This window comes from Dreissena polymorpha, chromosome 8 (assembly GCF_020536995.1).
Source record: "Dreissena polymorpha isolate Duluth1 chromosome 8, UMN_Dpol_1.0, whole genome shotgun sequence".
NCBI lineage: Eukaryota > Metazoa > Mollusca > Bivalvia > Myida > Dreissenidae > Dreissena > Dreissena polymorpha.
Genome location: NC_068362.1, coordinates 50112051 through 50130137, shown reverse-complemented (window position 1 = coordinate 50130137; position 18087 = coordinate 50112051). Strand labels below are relative to the sequence as shown.

Below are 18087 nucleotides of genomic sequence, written 5' to 3'. Positions count from 1 at the left end.
ATGTGTTGGGAAGTGTTCTCATGTGTTACCAAGAGGTCCCAGGTCCAATGTGTTGGGAAGTGTTCTCATGTGTTACAGAGAGGTCCCTGGTTCAATGTGTTGGGAAGTGTTCTCATGATGTTGTGTTACCGAGAGGTCCCAGGTTCAATGTGTTGGGAAGTGTTCTCATGATGTTGTGTTACCGAGAGGTCCCAGGTTCAATGTGTTGGGAAGTGTTCTCATGATGTTGTGTTACCGAGAGGTCCCAGGTTCAATGTGTTGGGAAGTGTTCTCATGATGTTGTGTTACCGAGAGGTCCCTGGTTCAATGTGTTGGGAAGTGTTCTCATGTGTTACCAAGATGTCCCAGGTTCAATGTGTTGGGAAGTGTTCTCATGTGTTGTGTTACCGAGAGGTCCCAGGTTCAATGTGTTGGGAAGTGTTATCATGATGTTGTGTTACCGAGAGGTCCCTGGTTCAATGTGTTGGGAAGTGTTCTCATATGATGTTGTGTTACCGAGAGGTCCCAGGTTCAATGTGTTGGGAAGTGTTCTCATGATGTTGTGTTACCGAGAGGTCCCAGGTTCAATGTGTTGGGAAGTGTTATCATGTGTTACCAAGAGGTCCCAGGTTCAATGTGTTGGGAAGTGTTCTCATGTGTTACCCAGAGGTACCAGGTTCAATGGGTTGGGAAGTGTTATCATGTGTTACCAAGAGGTCCCAGGTTCAATGTGTTGGGAAGTGTTCTCATGTGTTACCCAGAGGTACCAGGTTCAATGGGTTGGGAAGTGTTCTCATGTGTTACCAAGAGGTCCCAGGTTCAATGTGTTGGGAAGTGTTCTCATGTGTTACCGAGAGGTCCCAGGTTCAATGTGTTGGGAAGTGTTCTCATGTGTTACCGAGAGGTCCCAGGTTCAATGGGTTGGGAAGTGTTCTCATGTGTTACCAAGAGGTCCCAGGTTCAATGGGTTGGGAAGTGTTCTCATGTGTTACCGAGAGGTCCCAGGTTCAATGTGTTGGGAAGTGTTCTCATGTGTTACCGAGAGGTACCAGGTTCAATGGGTTGGGAAGTGTTCTCATGTGTTACCGAGAGGTCCCAGGTTCAATGTGTTGGGAAGTGTTCTCATGTGTTACCGAGAGGTCCCAGGTTCAATGTGTTGGGAAGTGTTCTCATGTGTTACCAAGAGGTCCCTGGTTCAATGTGTTGGGAAGTGTTCTCATGTGTTACCGAGAGGTCCCAGGTTCAATGGGTTGGGAAGTGTTCTCATGTGTTACCGAGAGGTCCCAGGTTCAATGGGTTGGGAAGTGTTCTCATAATCCTTCCAAAGGCATCAAGTACGGGTTCATGCCAGGAAATTAGCTCAAGTGTGTCTATATAAGCCCAAGGCATGTAATGTATTCAAACTGAAATAAATACGTTAAAACTGAACTGAATGTCTCCTATGTAATCTACTGTGACTGGTGTGTTACAGTATTTGAAGAAAGAGAGGTTGAGCTGCCCACCTGACATCTCCAACAATCCCTGGGTGCAGTTCACACGCGCCAGTCCCTCACTCAAAGGTATGTGGATAAGGCCTCACAAACAATGATAAATATGCATTGTGGCAAAAAACTACACTTACCTTGGGTATGTACCCATTACAGTAAAGTTTGTATTTAGTGACATTGTCTTTTCAGATTTTATATATTTTTCAGATTATTTTTTTTACCAAAATGTGTGTTTTAAAATCAGATACTCCCTCACTTTTCTTTTGAGACCAATATTTGTAGCATACAATATTTTTTGGGCTTCAGATTCATATTCGAATACTGTGGACTCACTAGAATTCGTATGTCACAAATGTTATGCAATGTCCATTGCGACTATATAACTTGGTTTTAAAAAAGTGCTATGGCAATTAAATAAAAAAATTGAATATGCACTGTTTGATTGATGTAACACCCAATCAGGCAAAATACCACTGGAATGTCATATTATGAACGCTTGTTGTAATAAACACAGGGGTACTTAGGTTCTTAATTCGTGAGGGTCAACATCTCAGATTCTGGTTAATAGAGGTAGTGTCATAAGACTTCGGCCATGGGATTCCAAACCACACCTTTTTGTTGATGGCAATCACTCTTAAATTTAAGCTCCACATTTTGGCACGCAAATTCTTTACTCAGTTTGTCAACTTGTGAGAAGAAGGTATTTTCCTTGCGTTTATTGCCAAACCTTACGTTGCAAAGAACATGTTTATGCTTTTATATTTTAGAATACATTCCCATGTTCATATCAGCTGTATTTTCATGTGTTTTAGCAGACCACATCCAAATTTATTGTTTAACAAAAATGTGTTGTTTTTTTTACATCAATTGAATAGTTATATTCTGATAGGTTTTTCCAAATTTGCACTTGCTGATTTCCAATAAAATGCATTTTACATAACTTTTGTTGAAGTTTTTTTTAATTTACACATAATATCTTACTTATGGATATAACACATAATTGATGTGAACAAAGTGAAAATATAGACATAAATGAACTATTTAATCAAGGTTAGTATTAATGAATGAACATGTACCCATTTAGGAGATGACTTATTGCTAAATCAGTTAATATTTGCCTTGGTCATACATTCTCATACTGAAGGTGTGACAAAAATGGCAAACAATGGGAGCTCTGCAAAAATGATTAAATCCACAGTATTTGCAATGATCCTTTCTCATTACCTTAAGGGAAAATTCGAAAAAGGTGTTCGATTGATTTGAAGTGCTCAACTGTGAATACAAAAAGCTTTTTTTCCATGTGAATTAAGATATTTCTATAGGCAATAAGATCTTTACCTGCACCCACACAAAGAAGGTCCACAAGTCTCCAAGTTTTTCTATTAAAAAGGAATCATAATCCAAAGTGTTTCATCAATTTTCCCACTTGAGCCACAGCCTAGCTAAAATTGATGCATTTAAGTTATATGATAATGACAGAACTTGCATGCAGTTTTGCCTGTTTTGGGTTGAACATGAAACTATTGTACCCTATTAAAAAAAAAGAAAGTACAATAGTTTCCCTCTGAACCATATTTGTCCCTCCACATATAGCAAGGTGTTGTTCTCACTGAACCACACTGTTGTCCTCCACAGATAGCAAGGTGTTGTTCTCACTGAACCACACTGTTGTCCTCCACATATAGCAAGGTGTTGTTCTCACTGAACCACACTGTTGTCCTCCACAGATAGCAAGGTGCTGTACCCAGTAGAAAGCAACAAGTCCCTTCTACAACTGCAGGAGTCCCTGGAACAGGACACATATGCAATGCTGCATAAACCTGCTGTAAGTAGGCCTTGAGGTGGAATTATGAGCAATTCTGGGCCCATAATTCACAAAGCTCACAAGAGAAATCTTATTTTATGTTGTTCTTAAGTTAAAACTTCAGATTAAGTTGTTCTTTTTAATATCAATTATGTTGAGCTCATCAAAGGATGAAATATTATTCCTGTTAAAACACTCAACAACACAGTAGCTATTTAACCCTTTCCACTTATATACATATTTGTACGCATTTGTAGTCCCTTAGAAAGTAAAAAGAAAGATACATTAAATTAATATCCTTTCTTACTAAATTCAAGTTTTAATGGCTTCATTTACAACCCTTAGTTACTGATGAGCAGCAAACAGCATAAAACTTGCAGGCTGTTCTGGTTTTATGCTGGTTGCAAAAGCCATTTTCACTTTGCTTCTGATGGGGCAATGGCTTAATGCAGGAATTTTACCCATCAATTGTTGCCCACATTTGTTTGAATGACACAACATTATATGTGCCTAAAGTGTCATCCCAGATTAGCCTGTGCAGTCCACACACAGGCTAATCAGGCACACTTTCCGCTTTAATGGTATTTTTCATTTAAAGGATGTCCCTTTTTACCGAAAATCTAGTTTATGCGGAAAGTGTCGTCCCTGATTAGCCTGTGCGGACTGCACATGCATTAAGCCCAGTTTTCTCAGAACAAGGCTCAATTAATATTTTACAGCTGACCATAGGCAAGTCAGTACAGTGCGTGTCCTCCCTCTACCTCTTCTCCACATGTCCCAGGTAAGCACTGGATGCTGGCATTCGACCATTGCAGGTTGTTTAAATATCATATTTGTGTGTCATCATAAAAGGTCTGCAGCATCTTATTTTATTGTGTGCCAACAATAACTTGTAACAGTTATGTGCATTAGGGAACCATAAGAAGGCCTAAAGGAAGGCCTAAATGAAAGTTGAGTTTTGGACATCAAAGCTCTTAGAGTTTTTGAGTTATTCCACAGCAGTGGCCGCTCTCTTATTCAAATAAGTTTTCATCCGATCTTCACCAAACTTGGTCAGAAGTTGTATCTAGATAATATCTAGGGCAAGTTCGAATATGGGTCATGCCGGGTCAAAAACTAGGTCACGGGGTCACTTATTGCATTTCAAGGATTTAGCATGGTGTCTGCTATCTAATTGAAGAAGTTTTCATCCGATCTTCACCAAATGTGGTCAGAAGTTGTGTCTAAATGATATCCAGGTCAAGTTAAAATATGGGTCATGCCGGGTCAAAAACTAGGTCATGAGGTCACTTAGTGCATTTCAAGCATTTAGCATGGTGTCCGCTCTCTAATTGAAGTAGTTTTCATCAGATCTTCACCAAATGTGGTCAGAAGTTGTATCTAGACAATATCTAGGTCATGTTCAAATATGGGTCATGCTGGGTCAAAAACTAGGTCACGAGGTCACTTAGTGCATTTCAAGGATTTAGCATGGTGCCAGCTCTCTAATTGAAGTAGTTTTCATCTGATCTTCACCAAATGTGGTCAGAAGTTGTGTCTAAATCATATCTAGGTCTAGTCCAAGTATGGGTCAAGTTGTCCAAAACCTTCAAACGGGCGTATCTTGTGACAGTTTGGCACACTTGTTTAACAATATTTTGGCTTCTTTTTCTTATAATAGAAAACAATACAGTTACACGGTTCTTTCGGTTTATGACAGTGAATCCGCATTTATAATTGTCTGGACGTGACTTCAATGACACGTGAAATTTTTATTTAAAAATACATCCCTATGGATGTAATATGAACGGTCGGATTTACTGATTGTATGAGATGCATGTGTAAACAACAATTCTATCGTTGATAAAGTAAAAGATTTAGTAAAAAATAGTTAAGAAATTATATCAATTAATAAGACATTATTCTGTATTATTTAGTAGAAATTATTTATGTATATATGCTTAGTTAACGGCAATGAGCCTTTGTTTTATACTGTGTGCTAACAACTGGGTGGGGGTAAAAGTGTTGATCCAACAATAGCGGTCACTTGTCGACAACTGTCACAAGGTCCATTTCCCTTGACTGACCTCTGTTCTTAGTTTTGACTGTATTTGATATAAACACAATCACATTAGCTTTCAATACCAAATTGTAGCAATGGATAGTTTTACAAATATGCTGTTATTTAAGAGCTGCTTTATGAACAAGCCATGTGTTACCATGTATTCATGTATGCATTTCCCATAGTAGTTATTTGTGTGGGAAGAGTATACCTTTATATTTCTTTGTGTCCCCTTTTTCCTTGAATTTAAAAGTACTGTAATAATTTGTTCTCAATCCTTCTCAAGAGCACTGATTCTGTGTCCTAATGCAAAGGAACATACAGTGAAATTTTCTTATATTTATTATATCAAGAAATAAAGCTGAAACAGGTCGCCATGGCGCAGTGGATATGGTGTCCGCCTAGCGATCGGGAGGTCATGGGTTCGATCCCCACTGTGGGAGCGTTCTTGAGATCTCTCCCATAGGCACCCACGAAATGGACTCGAGAGTGTTTCAAATAAGCCTTAGGCTTTCTATTCAATCGAGCTTAAATAAATAGGTTTGAAAAAAAAGAAAAAAGCTTAAACATTGTTTATACAATGCAGTTGTCAAGGGTCAAGCAGTTGTCTATATTAGTCCTTTAGAAACAGATTTTTGAAATAATTCTTTTTCCAAGTTTACCCATTTAATTCAGAATTCCTGTTATTTTGGACATTTATACAGGGTTTGGGAAGAAAAATGTGTAGCCAATCAAACTTTTCATGAGAAATAGTTTCTTCTCTGTAAATATTGGCTGATTTGTGCAGGCAGCATATTCCTGCAGTCAGTCAACAACTTTTGCTTCAGTTTTGATAGCAATCTTCCATCTTGTTAGAGTTGCCTGTGTGCCACAAACATGTTACTTTATTGTTCATGGCAGGCTTGTTGAACAAATACATAAATATTTGAATTTAATAGAATCCAGCAAAGTCATGCTTGTTGTACTTTTCTGCTGAGCAGATGTGGCCATATCTCAGCAAAACATCTGTGAATATAATGAATGCAATTAGTTTCAGTTTTAATGTGCGTTATCTGTTGTAGATAAGGTCGTGGTAATGCCTCTCTTCAAACTTAATTGCCTCCCAAGCTGTTGATTGATGTACATGGTAGCTTTCCACGTACAACCAACCAGTCCCAGCCGAAACTGCGTTGCATAAACTTTCACCTATATTGCCTGTACTGTAGTCACCAATCACGCGTTACAATATACATGTAAAGTGATCCCCAAGCTGTTGATAATATACATTGTGGCTTCCCACGTGAGTCCCAGTCAGTCTCTGCTGGATATGCGTTTTACAAACTACTTTCATTTACATTGTCTTAACTGTTCCTCAGAAATCACTCCTTAACAAGTTCCTGTCAATCTGTGTTCTTCAAGTTGCTTCCAAACTATATCCCAGACATTGCTCAAGAGAACTAAGAAAGTACATGTTAATATACAATCATGTTCTGCCATTTGATGGAAAAGATGTTGACAGTAGTTTTATAAAACGTTTGCATTATATGTGTGATATCTTAAACTACACAAAGAATAGTGGTATGGTGGTTAAAATTCATATGAAACATATTACAAGTGGTTGTTTAACACACTTATAACAGAGATATACTTGTAATGGATTATGCACATCACTGTCTTGAACAATAATAAACACCAATTGTTCTGCCAAGGCCAGGAAATTGTGATTTTATAACAGAGTTTTCACAAATGTCGCAAAAGGTCTTGTTGCGATTTGTCACACAAAATGTGTTAGACTTATGGTCAAAAATGTGGAAACAAAATTGGGGAGGAATATCAAATTCCTTTAAGTTTACAGAGTATGAATTGAACTTCCTTCTTAGATCTGCTTTTTGATCATATTTAAGGGACCTTTTCACGTTTGGTAAATTGACAAAAAAAAAAGAAAAGTTTAGAATCGCAAAGTTTTTGTTGTAGTTACGATATTCTATAAAATATCCATTATATGCATCTTTTGCAATTTAAAAACCTGAAAATTATAAAGCTGTGAATGTGAAACGATTGAATAATTTGGAGAGTTATGCTGTTGTCGTTATATTTGTGACACTAAGAGGATTGCTTATATAAAATATATAACTCATTGTATGTGCATGAATGGTCGAGTGGTCAAAGCATTAATCTCTTACTCCAGGGATCAGTGGTTCGAGCCCAGTTGAGGGTTACTTTTTTATGCCCCCCTTCGAAGAAGAGGGGGTATATTGCTTTGCTGGATGTCGGTCAGTCGGTCTGTCAGTAGACCAGTTCGTTTCAAATCAATAACTCGTCAACAAAATAACCGATTGGCTAGATACTTCACATGTGCATTGGCCTTGGGCAGTAGATGACCGTAATTGAAATTGGGGTCTCTTGGTCAAAGGTCACTGTCACAATAAGAGTGAAAATCGTTTCTGATCAATTAGTCATCAATGAATTGACTGATTGGCTTGATACTTCATATGTGCATTGGTGGTGGACAGTAGATGACCCTTATTGACTTTTGGCTCACTAGGTCAAAGGTCAAGGTCACTGTCACAATAAGTGAAAATTGTTTTCAATCACTAACCCGTCGACAAATTGACCGATTTGCTTGATACTTCCCATTCCTATTGAAATTGGGGTCACTATGTCAAAGGTCATGGTCACTGTCACATTAAATGAGAAAATAGTTTCTGATCAATAACTCTTCAACAAATCGACCGGTTGACTTAATACTTTCCATGTGCATTGGCCTTGGGCAGTAGATGACCCCTATTGAAATTTGGGTCAAATGTCAAGGTCACCGTCACAATAAGTATGAAAATTGTTTCCGATCACTTACTCGTCCACAAATTGAACGATTGGCTTAATACTTAACATGTGCATCGGCCTTGGACAGTAGATGACCCCTATTGAAATTAGGGTCACTAGTTGAAGCCTTGTTTGGGGGGCATATGTCTCCGACCAGGGAACTCTTGTTTAGTAAATGACTTCAAAAATCATCTTAGAAACAGCAAGGGTCAGGGTTTATAGTTTGGTGAGTAACATATAACAAAACTCTACCAAGTGTGTTCAAATCATGCCTTTGGTGTCTAAATTGGCCCAGACCATGGTTTACCTGTTTTCCTTGTATGTAAATAGTGAAAATAAAACGTCTCTGAAACCAGTAGGCTGGTAGAATAGGTATTTTGCATGTAACATTGTATGCTCGTCCTCTACCATGTTTGTTTTAAATCATGCCTCTGGGATCAAAATTGACCATGCTGTAGGGGTCACTTAAAAAAAAAATGTATAGTGAACACTTAAAACAATACTGATATTCTCTGCAACCGCAATGCTCAGGGGTTTGGTGTTCGGCTTCATATGGCGGTTCTTGACCAAGTTTGATTTGGACAAGGACCAACAAACTTAAAACAACAACATGTTAAATGCCTCGCTGGTAATTAGCCTTGTCTTGCGCTATGTGGTTACAATGTTTTATGTTGATATATATAGAATAATAACTTAAAAAGTAACTCTTTCTGAAACCACAAATCACACAGCATTTATATTTGGTATGTGATATCAGATTGTAGTCAATTACAATGATTTTTCCAATTTTGTACCTGGTTAAAGAGTCCCCCCCCCCCTCTATGACACGGGTTGGTGATGTAGTGCTATCTTTACTCTTTTGTCCCTTATATTTAAGAATTGTTCGCTAGAAGTAATTAGCATGAATAAAGTCTAATGTTGCCATTATATTTAATACCAATTATAATTTTCAAATTCTTTCTTTGTAGAGAGGATCATTCAAGACATGTCACTCCAAAATTCTCCCAGTAAGTACAAATGTGAATTTTATATTTTATTTATATACTGCATGTTAAGCACAGAGCAAATAAGAGGAATTCTAGAACAATCAAATACATGTATCTTGTTTTGTCATGATATCAACACTACATCAACAATACAATGTGCAGTAATGCAGAGAAATATCAGAACTAGGTGTAGAAAGTTGAGAGCTAAATGCACAGTGCCGTCAGAATATGGGGAGCTACCTTAAGCCTTTCCCACTCAGAAGCAAAGTGAAAATGGCTATGTGCAAACAGCATAAAACCAGTTAATCGCAGGCTGTTCAGGTTTTATGCTGTTTGCAGCTCATCAGTATCTAAGGTTTGGAGATGAGGCCTTAAAAACTTGAATCTAGTAAGAAAGGTCTTAAATTAAATATATCACTTTCTAAGGGACTACAAATGCGTGAAAATACGTATCTAAGTGGAGCAACCATAACACTATATAATAGTTCAACAACCATTAATGCATCATGATATGAACAGAAGAACACAGTTTAATAATTAACATGCTTTTTGTCCATTGAAATCTATTGTGTAACAAGTAAGAATTACAAGTATTATTATACTTTTAGTGTTAACTACTTAACGTAGCACAAGACAATACAGGTCTGAACATAAGTTGAAACTACCATTCAAGACTAGTAGTCACTTATATACGCAAACACTTTTTAGCTCCACTGGCCAGAGGAAGATCATGGTCCTGATTCTGTCGTGCGTGCGTGCATGCGTGCGTTAACTTTTCCTTAAAACATCTTCTTCTCCTAAACTACTGGTCCAATTCTGATGAAATTTCACAGGAATGTTCCTGGGGTGAACCTCTTTCAAATTTGTTCAAATTATGCCCCTGGGGTCAAATTTTACCCTGCCCCTAGGGTCACAAAAATGAAAATTTGCTTATATAAGGCATATTTTGTGAAAACTTTCAAAATCTTCTCGTCCATAATCATTGGGCCTAGGGCTATCAAATTTGGTATGTAGAGACATCTAATAGTCCTCTACCAAATTTTTTCAAATTATGCCCCTGGGGTCAAATTTGACCCTGCCCCGGGGGTCACAATTGAACATCTGCTTATATAAGGCCTATTTTGTGAAAACTTTCAAAATCTTCTCGTCCTTAACCATTTGGCCTAGGGCTATCAAATTTGGTCTGTAGAGACATCTAAAAGTCCTCTACCAAATTTCTTCAAATTATGCTCCCGGGGTCAAATTTGACCCTGCCCCGGGGGTAAAAAAATTGAACATATGCTTATAAAAGGCCTATTTTGTGAAAACTTTTAAAATCTTCTCTTCCCTAACCATTGGGCCTAGGGCTATCAAATTTGGTATGTAGAGACATCTAATAGTCCTCTACAAATTTTTTTGAAATTATGCCCCTGGGGTCAAATTCGACCCTGCCCCGGGGGTCACAAAATTGAACATATGCTTATATAAGACCTATTTTTTTTAAACTTTCAAAATCTTCTCGTCCATAACCATTGGGCCTAGAGCTATAAAATTTGGTATGTAGAGACAATTAATAGTCCTCTACCAAATTTCTTCAAATTATGCCCCTTGGGTCAAATTTGACCCTGCCCGGGGGATCACAAAATTGAACATATGCTAATATAAGGCCTATTTTGTGAAAAGTTTCAAAATTTTCTCGTCCATTACCATTGGGCCTAGTTCTATCAAATTTGGTATGCAGAGACACCTAATAATCCTCTACCAAAGTTCTTCAAATTATGCCCCTGGGGTCAAATTTGACCCTGCTCCGGGGGTCACAAAATTGAACATATGCTTATATAAGGCCTATTTTGTGAAAACTTTCAAAATCTTCTCGTCCATAACCATTGGGCCTAGGGCTATCAAATTTGGTATGTAGAGACATCTAAAAGTCCTCTTCCAAATTTCTTCAAATTATGCCCCTTGGTCAAATTTGACCCTGCCCCGGGGGTCACAAAATTGAACATATTCTTATATAAGGCCTATTTTGTGAAAACTTTCGAAATCTACTCGTCCATAACCATTGGGCCTAGGGCTAATAAATTTATTATGTAGAGACATCTTATAGTCTTCTACCAATTTTCTTCAAATTTTGCCCCTGGGGTCAAATTTGACCCTGCCCGGGGGTGTCACAAAATTGAACATATGCTTATATAGGGTCTTTTTTGTGAAAACTTTTCAAATCTTTTTGTCCATAAACATTGGGGGTAGGGCTACCAAATTTGGTATGAAGTGACATCTTATAGTCCTCTACCAAGTTTGTTCAAATTATGCCCCTGGGGTCAAGTTTGACCCTGCCCAGGGGGTCACAAAATTGAACATATGCTTTTATAACGCCTATTGTGGGAAAACTTTAAAAATCTTCTTGTCCATAACCGTATGGCATAGGGCTACCAAATTTGGTATGTAGTGACATTTAATAGTTCTCTTCTTAGTTTGTTCAAATTATGCCCCTGGGGTCAAATTTGAAACTGCCCGGGGGGTCACAAAATTGAATATATATTATAAAGGGCTTTTTTTGTGAAAACTTTAAAAACTTCTTTTCCATAACCATTGGGTCTAGGGCTACCAAATTTGGTATGTAGTGACATCTTATAGTTCTCTACCAAGTTTGTTCAAATTATGCCCCTGGGGTCAAATTTGACCCTGCCCCGAGGGTCACAAAATTGAACATACGCTTATATGAGGCCTTTTTTGTGAAAACTTTAAAAATCTTCTTGTCCATAAACATTGGGCCTAGGGCTACCAAATTTGGTATGTAATGATCTTATGGTTCTCTACCAAGTTTGTTCAAATTATGCGCCTGGGGTCAAATTTGACCCTGCCCCGGGGGATCACAAAATTGAACATATGCTTATATAAGGCCTATTTTGTGAAAACTTCAAAAATCTTTCTGTCCATAACCATCCAGCCTAGGGCTGCCAAATTTGGTATGTAGTGACATCTTATAGTCCTCTACTAAATTTGTTCAAATTTTATCCTTGGGATCAAATTTGAACCTGCCCGGGGGTGTCACAAAATTGAACATATGCTGATATATTGCCTTTTTTGTGAAAACTTAAAAAAATACTTGTCCATAACTATTAGGCCTAGGGCTACACAATTTGGTACGTAGTGACATTGTATAGTCCTCCAATTAGTTTGTTCAAATTATGCCCCAGGAGTCAAATTTGACCCTGCCCTGTGGGCCACAAAATCGATTATATGCTTATATAGTGCCTATTTAACAAACTTAAAAAATTCTCTTGTCCTTAACCATAAGGCATAGGGCTACCAAGTTTGGTATGTAGTGACATCTAACAGTTCTCTACCAAGTTTGTTCAAATTATGCCCCTGGGGTCAAATTTGACCCTGCCCGGGGGGTCACAAAACTGAACATACGCTTATATGGGGCCTATTTTGTGAAAACTTTAAAAATCTTCTTGTCCATAACCATTGGGCCTAGGGCTGTCAAATTTGGTATGTAGTGACATCTAATAAATCTCTACAAATTTGTTCAAATAATGCCTCTAGGGTCAACTTTGACCCTGCCCTGGGGGGTCACAAAATTGAATAAACGCCTATTTTGTGAAATCTTTAAAAATCTTCTTGTTGAAAACCATTCAGACTATGGCTACCAAATTTGATATGCAGTAACATCTTATAGTCCTCTACCAAGTTTGTTCAAATTATGCCCTTTGGGTCAAATTTGACTCTGACCAGCGGGCCACAAAATTGAACATTATATACACTTATATCTTGCTTATTTTGTGAAAACTTTAAAAATATTCTTGTCCTTAAATCTGGGACCCAGGGCTAACATATTTTGTATGTACATGACTTATATTGAGATATAGTAGTCCTCTACAAAGTTTGCTCAAATTATGCCCCTGGGGTTAAATTTGACCAAGCCCAAGGGGTCACAAAAGGATATTTGAATAGCCTTTTTCAGCAGTGGAGCGATACAGGGCCATCATGGCCCTCTTGTTAAAATATCACACAAACTTCAGTTTTCTCTCTGTAATTTCCAGGAATATGTGCATTATGTATGTTTATGATATCTTATACTATGACAATGTATGTTTATCACATCTATATGTGCTGATGACAATGTATGTTTATCACATCTTATATTTGCAAATGACAATGTACTTAGCTAAAAGGAGAGTTATGACTTCAACACATTTTGGAAAACCAACACATGTTCTCTTTGTATACATGTGCCTTAAGTATGAAATCACTGTGTTCACAGATTCACCTCAGGCAGTTTGCACCTGATGTTCACTGTTTTTACAGATTCACCTGTGGAAGTTTACACCGGAAGTTCACTGTGTTCAAAGCTTCACTTCTGGCAATTTACACCTAATGTTCACTGTGTTCACAGAATCACTTCTGGTAGTTTAACCTAATGTTCACTGTGTTCAGAGATTCATCTCTGTCAGTTTGCTTCTGATGTTCACTGTGTAAACAGATTCATCTATGGCAGTTTACACTTGATGTTCACTTTTTTTCACATATTCCCCTCTTGCAATTTACACATGATGTTCACTGTGTTCACAGATTCACTTTTGGCAGTTTACACCGGAAGTTCATTGTGTTCACAGATTCACTTCTGGCAGTTTAACCTAATGTTCACTGTGTTCACAGATTCATCTCTGTCAGTTTGCTTCTGATGTTCACTGTGTATACAGATTCATCTATGGCAGTTAACACTTGATGTTCACTTTTTTTCACATATTCCCCTCTTGCAATTTACACATGATGTTCACTGTGTTCACAGATTCACTTTTGGCTGTTTACACCGGAAGTTCATTGTGTTCACAGATTCACGTCTGGCAGTTTACATCTAATGTTCATTGTGTTTACAGATTCACTTCTGGCAGTTTAAACCTAATTTTCATTGTGTTTACAGAATCACTTCTGGCAGTTTACACAAAATTTTCACTGTGTTTACAGATTCACCTCTGGCAGTTAACATCAGATGTTCAGTGTGTTTACGTATTCACTTCTGGCAGTTTACACCTGAAGTTCACTGTGTTTACAGATTCACTTCTAGCAGTTTACACAGGAAGTTCACTGTGTTCACAGATTCAAATTTGACAGTTTACACGTAATGTTCACTGTGTTTACAGATTTACTTCTGGTAGTTTACACCTGATGTTCGCTGTGTTTACAGATTCACAATTGGCAGTTAACGCCTAATGTTCACAGATTCACTTCTGGCAGGTTATACCTGATGTTAACTGTGTTCACAGATTCACTTATTGCAGTTTACACCTGATGTTCACTGTTTTTACAGATGCACAATTGGGTGTTTACACCTAATGTTCGCTGTATCACAGATTCACTTCTGGCAGTTTAAGTGTAATGTTCACTGTGTTCACAGATTGACATCTGGCAGTTTACAACTGATGTTCACTGTTTTACAGATTCACTTCTGCCAGTTTACACCTGATGTTCAGTGTTTTTACAGATTCACCTCTGGCAGTTTACACCTGATGTCGCTGTTTTTAATGATTCACTTTTGGCAGTTTACACCTGATGTTCACTGTGTTTACAAATTCACTTCTGCCAGTTTATGCCTGATATTCTCTGTTATTACAGATTCACTTCTGGCAGTTTACACCTGATGTTCACTGTGTTTACAGATTCACTTCTGGCAGTTTACACCTGATGTTCACTTTGTTTACAGATTCACTTCTGGCAGTTTACACCTGATGTTCACTGTTTTTACAGATGCACAACTGGCTGTTTACATCTAAATGTTCGCTGTGTTCACAGATTGACTTCTGGCAGTTTACAACTGATGTTCACTGTTTTACAGATTCACTTCTGCCAGTTTACACCTGATGTTCAGTGTTTTCACAGATTCACCTCTGGCAGTTTACACATGATGTTCGCTGTTTTTAATGATTCACTTTGTGCAGTTTACACCTGATATTCACTGTGTTTACAGATTCACTTCTGGCAGTTTATGCCTGATATTCTCTGTTATTACAGATTCACTTCTGGCAGTTTACACCCGATGTTCACTGTGTTTACAGATTCACTTCTGGCAGATTACACCTGATGTCCACTTTGTTTACAGATTCACTTCTGGCAGTTTACACCTGATGTTCAATGTGTTTACAAATTCACTTCTGGCAGTTTACACCTGTCAGATGTTCACTTTGTTTACAGATTCACTTCTGGCAGTTTACACATGGTGTTCACTGTTATTACAGATTCACTTCTGGCAGTGAACACCTGATGTTCACTGTGTTTACAGATTACCTTCTAGCAGTTTACACCTTCATATTTTTTTTTGAAGATTCACTTCTGGCAGTTAACACCTGATGTTAACAGATTCACTTCTGGAGGTTAACACCTGATGTTCACTGTTTTTACAGATTCACTTCTGGCAGTTTACACCTGATGTTCACTTTGTTTTTGTCGGAGTGCCAGCCCAGTGACAGACTTCATGTGCTGTTCCAGCCTACAGATGCACACAGGTAACTTGCCTGTGTCAACTAACCCCAAGGCACATATTTATAAAATTACTGCCAGTATTGGACCTGCTACTTCAGTGTTTTTTAATTATTTGGGGTATGGGGCTGGGTACCTTTGCAATGGGAAAATTGACAGCGTTTTGACCTTAATTGAGAAATAAGTGTTGTTGCTCTTTTGCTAAAAAAATGCTTCAAATGGATAATAGAAGTGTTTTCAGTATTATTTTTACTAAGGTTGAACTTATATTCCTGGATGGGAGATGAACAAAACATTGAAATCCTAAAAAAAAATTTTTTTTTGGAAACCTTCAATTTTGATTTTTTAGCTCCCATTTGGGAAATTTTTTATCCTTTTTTCCTCTGGGAATGGGGCCAAATACCAGACCAGATTAAAAAAAAAAAAACACTGTCATGCTATAGTAAAAGATTTTGAAATAATGTTATTTTGTTTACCGAAAGCTATTTGTTTCTATGTTCTCGTGATTTAAAAACAAACTAACTATGTATGCAATGTTTCATTAAATAAACATGCATGTAATTAAGGACTGCTTATTTAAGCCCATACATACATCATTTTACTGTAGTCCACATACGCTGTTTTAGCGTGCAGACTTTCATATGGTTGCACATAAAAGGGTTATATGTATCTGATTCAGAACAAAACTAGTCGATGTAGCAATTAAGGAACTGTTCACAAAACAAAAATATACTCATTATTAACCATAATTACAAGCTATCGCATGAACAAACTGTAACATGTGTTACTTAGTCATCAAGGGAACGTCATTTTGCAAAACTGTATGTTAAATGAAACATTTCAACCTGATCATAAGTTTCAAAGTTGTATTTAATCGATTTTAAATGAATCCAACAGCTTTCCAGGACAACACAAAATGGTGTATATCAAATTGTAAAACTTGAAAAGAAACTTCATTTATAGCTATCTATAATCTGGAATATGCAAATGAGCCTCACTCCACACAGGCTTATCAGGGAAGACACTTTCCGCCTAAAATGTATGTTCGGTAAGAAAGACTTCATTTAAACGAAAGATACAGACTGCATCTGGGACGACACTGTAAGCAGATACAAAACGTCCGTTTTTTTATCATGGCGAGGCTAAAATGAATATTCTGTTTATTGTTAAACGAAAAACAAATAAGCACATTACACCAAAACATAAAATCTCACAAAGAACAGAGCTTAATTACACATGATGTCAAATGTACTGATTCCTATACAAATGAAGGTTTGTTGTTACAGTGGAACCCCTCTAAACCGGACACCCCCGGGACCGAGAGCAAATTCCGGTTTAGAGAGGATTCCGGTTTAGAGGGGACATTGACTTTCTTACTTTCAGAAGGTCAATTACATAGCCTTACGTGAAAAAAAACACTTTCAGCAAATTTTCATAGTTTATTGTCCCCTACCGGTTTCACCGGAGGGGACTTATGGTTTGCGCTCTGTCTGTCTGTCTGTCTGTCTGTCAGTCACATTTTTCTGGATCCTGCGATAACTTTAAAAGTTCTTAATATTTTTTCATGAAACTTGAAACATAGATAGATGGCAATATGGACATTATGCACGTCATTTCATTTTGATCCTACGTCAAAAATTCTGGTTGCTATGGCAACAAATAGACTAGAAATACTGCTGAAAATGGTGGTTTTCTGGATCCTGCGATAACTTAAGTTCTTAATATTTTTTCATAAAAAACTTAAAACATGGATAGATGGCAATATGGACATTATGCACGTCATTTCATTTTGTTTCTACGTCAAAAATTCTGGTTGTTATGGCAACAAATTTTTAAAAAAATTCTGACAATGGTGGAATTTCTGACAATGGTGGAGCCGGTAGGGGACTATATTGCTTGGCAATAGTCTTGTTTACATATAACATTAATTCATATTGCATCAAATAAGAAAAAACATGTCGCTTAACCTGTTGATTCGAAAGCAATATCAGTTACATTGATCAAACAGTGCACCCTGAAAAACAAACAATTTTAAACCTGCATGCATGTTTAGGTGAATACAGTACCTTTTCACACTGAACAACATGTACGCTGACTTTTTTTATGCAAGATATCCCCGATCGTCGACTTTCCTACCCGATATTTCTCTGACAGCATCTTGAGTGTATGTTTTGGCAACATCTCTGACTCTTTTATCATTTTGATTTTGTCTTCAAGAGACAATTCAATGCGCCATCGCTTAGAAGGTGGTTTGGACATTTTTAGCTCATCTATTTTTTGAAAAAAAATTATGAGCTATTGTCATCACCTTGGCGTCGGCGTTGGCGTCGGCGTCCGGTTAAGTTTTGCGTTTAGGTCCACTTTTCTCAGAAAATTTATCAATGCTATTGCATTTAAACTTGGTACATTTACTTATTATCATGAGGGGACTGGGCAGGCAAAGTTAGATAACTCTGGCGTGCATTTTGACAGAATTATGTGCCCTTTTTATACTTAGAAAAATGAAAATTTTGGTTAAGTTTTGCG

The 18087-nt window shown here is 37.5% G+C and overlaps 1 protein-coding gene across 1 annotated transcript in view; it reads left to right on the top strand.

The window, feature by feature from the left end:
* LOC127843187 (anaphase-promoting complex subunit 4-like) overlaps positions 1–18087 on the top strand; it is an 84577-nt gene that overhangs the window by 39332 nt on the left and 27158 nt on the right. The window contains exons 19-23 of the mRNA XM_052373048.1: positions 1451–1538; positions 3194–3291; positions 3990–4051; positions 9082–9120; positions 15486–15587. Of these exons, the coding sequence (XP_052229008.1) occupies positions 1451–1538; positions 3194–3291; positions 3990–4051; positions 9082–9120; positions 15486–15587 (389 nt within the window). The remainder of the gene's footprint in view (positions 1–1450; positions 1539–3193; positions 3292–3989; positions 4052–9081; positions 9121–15485; positions 15588–18087) is intronic.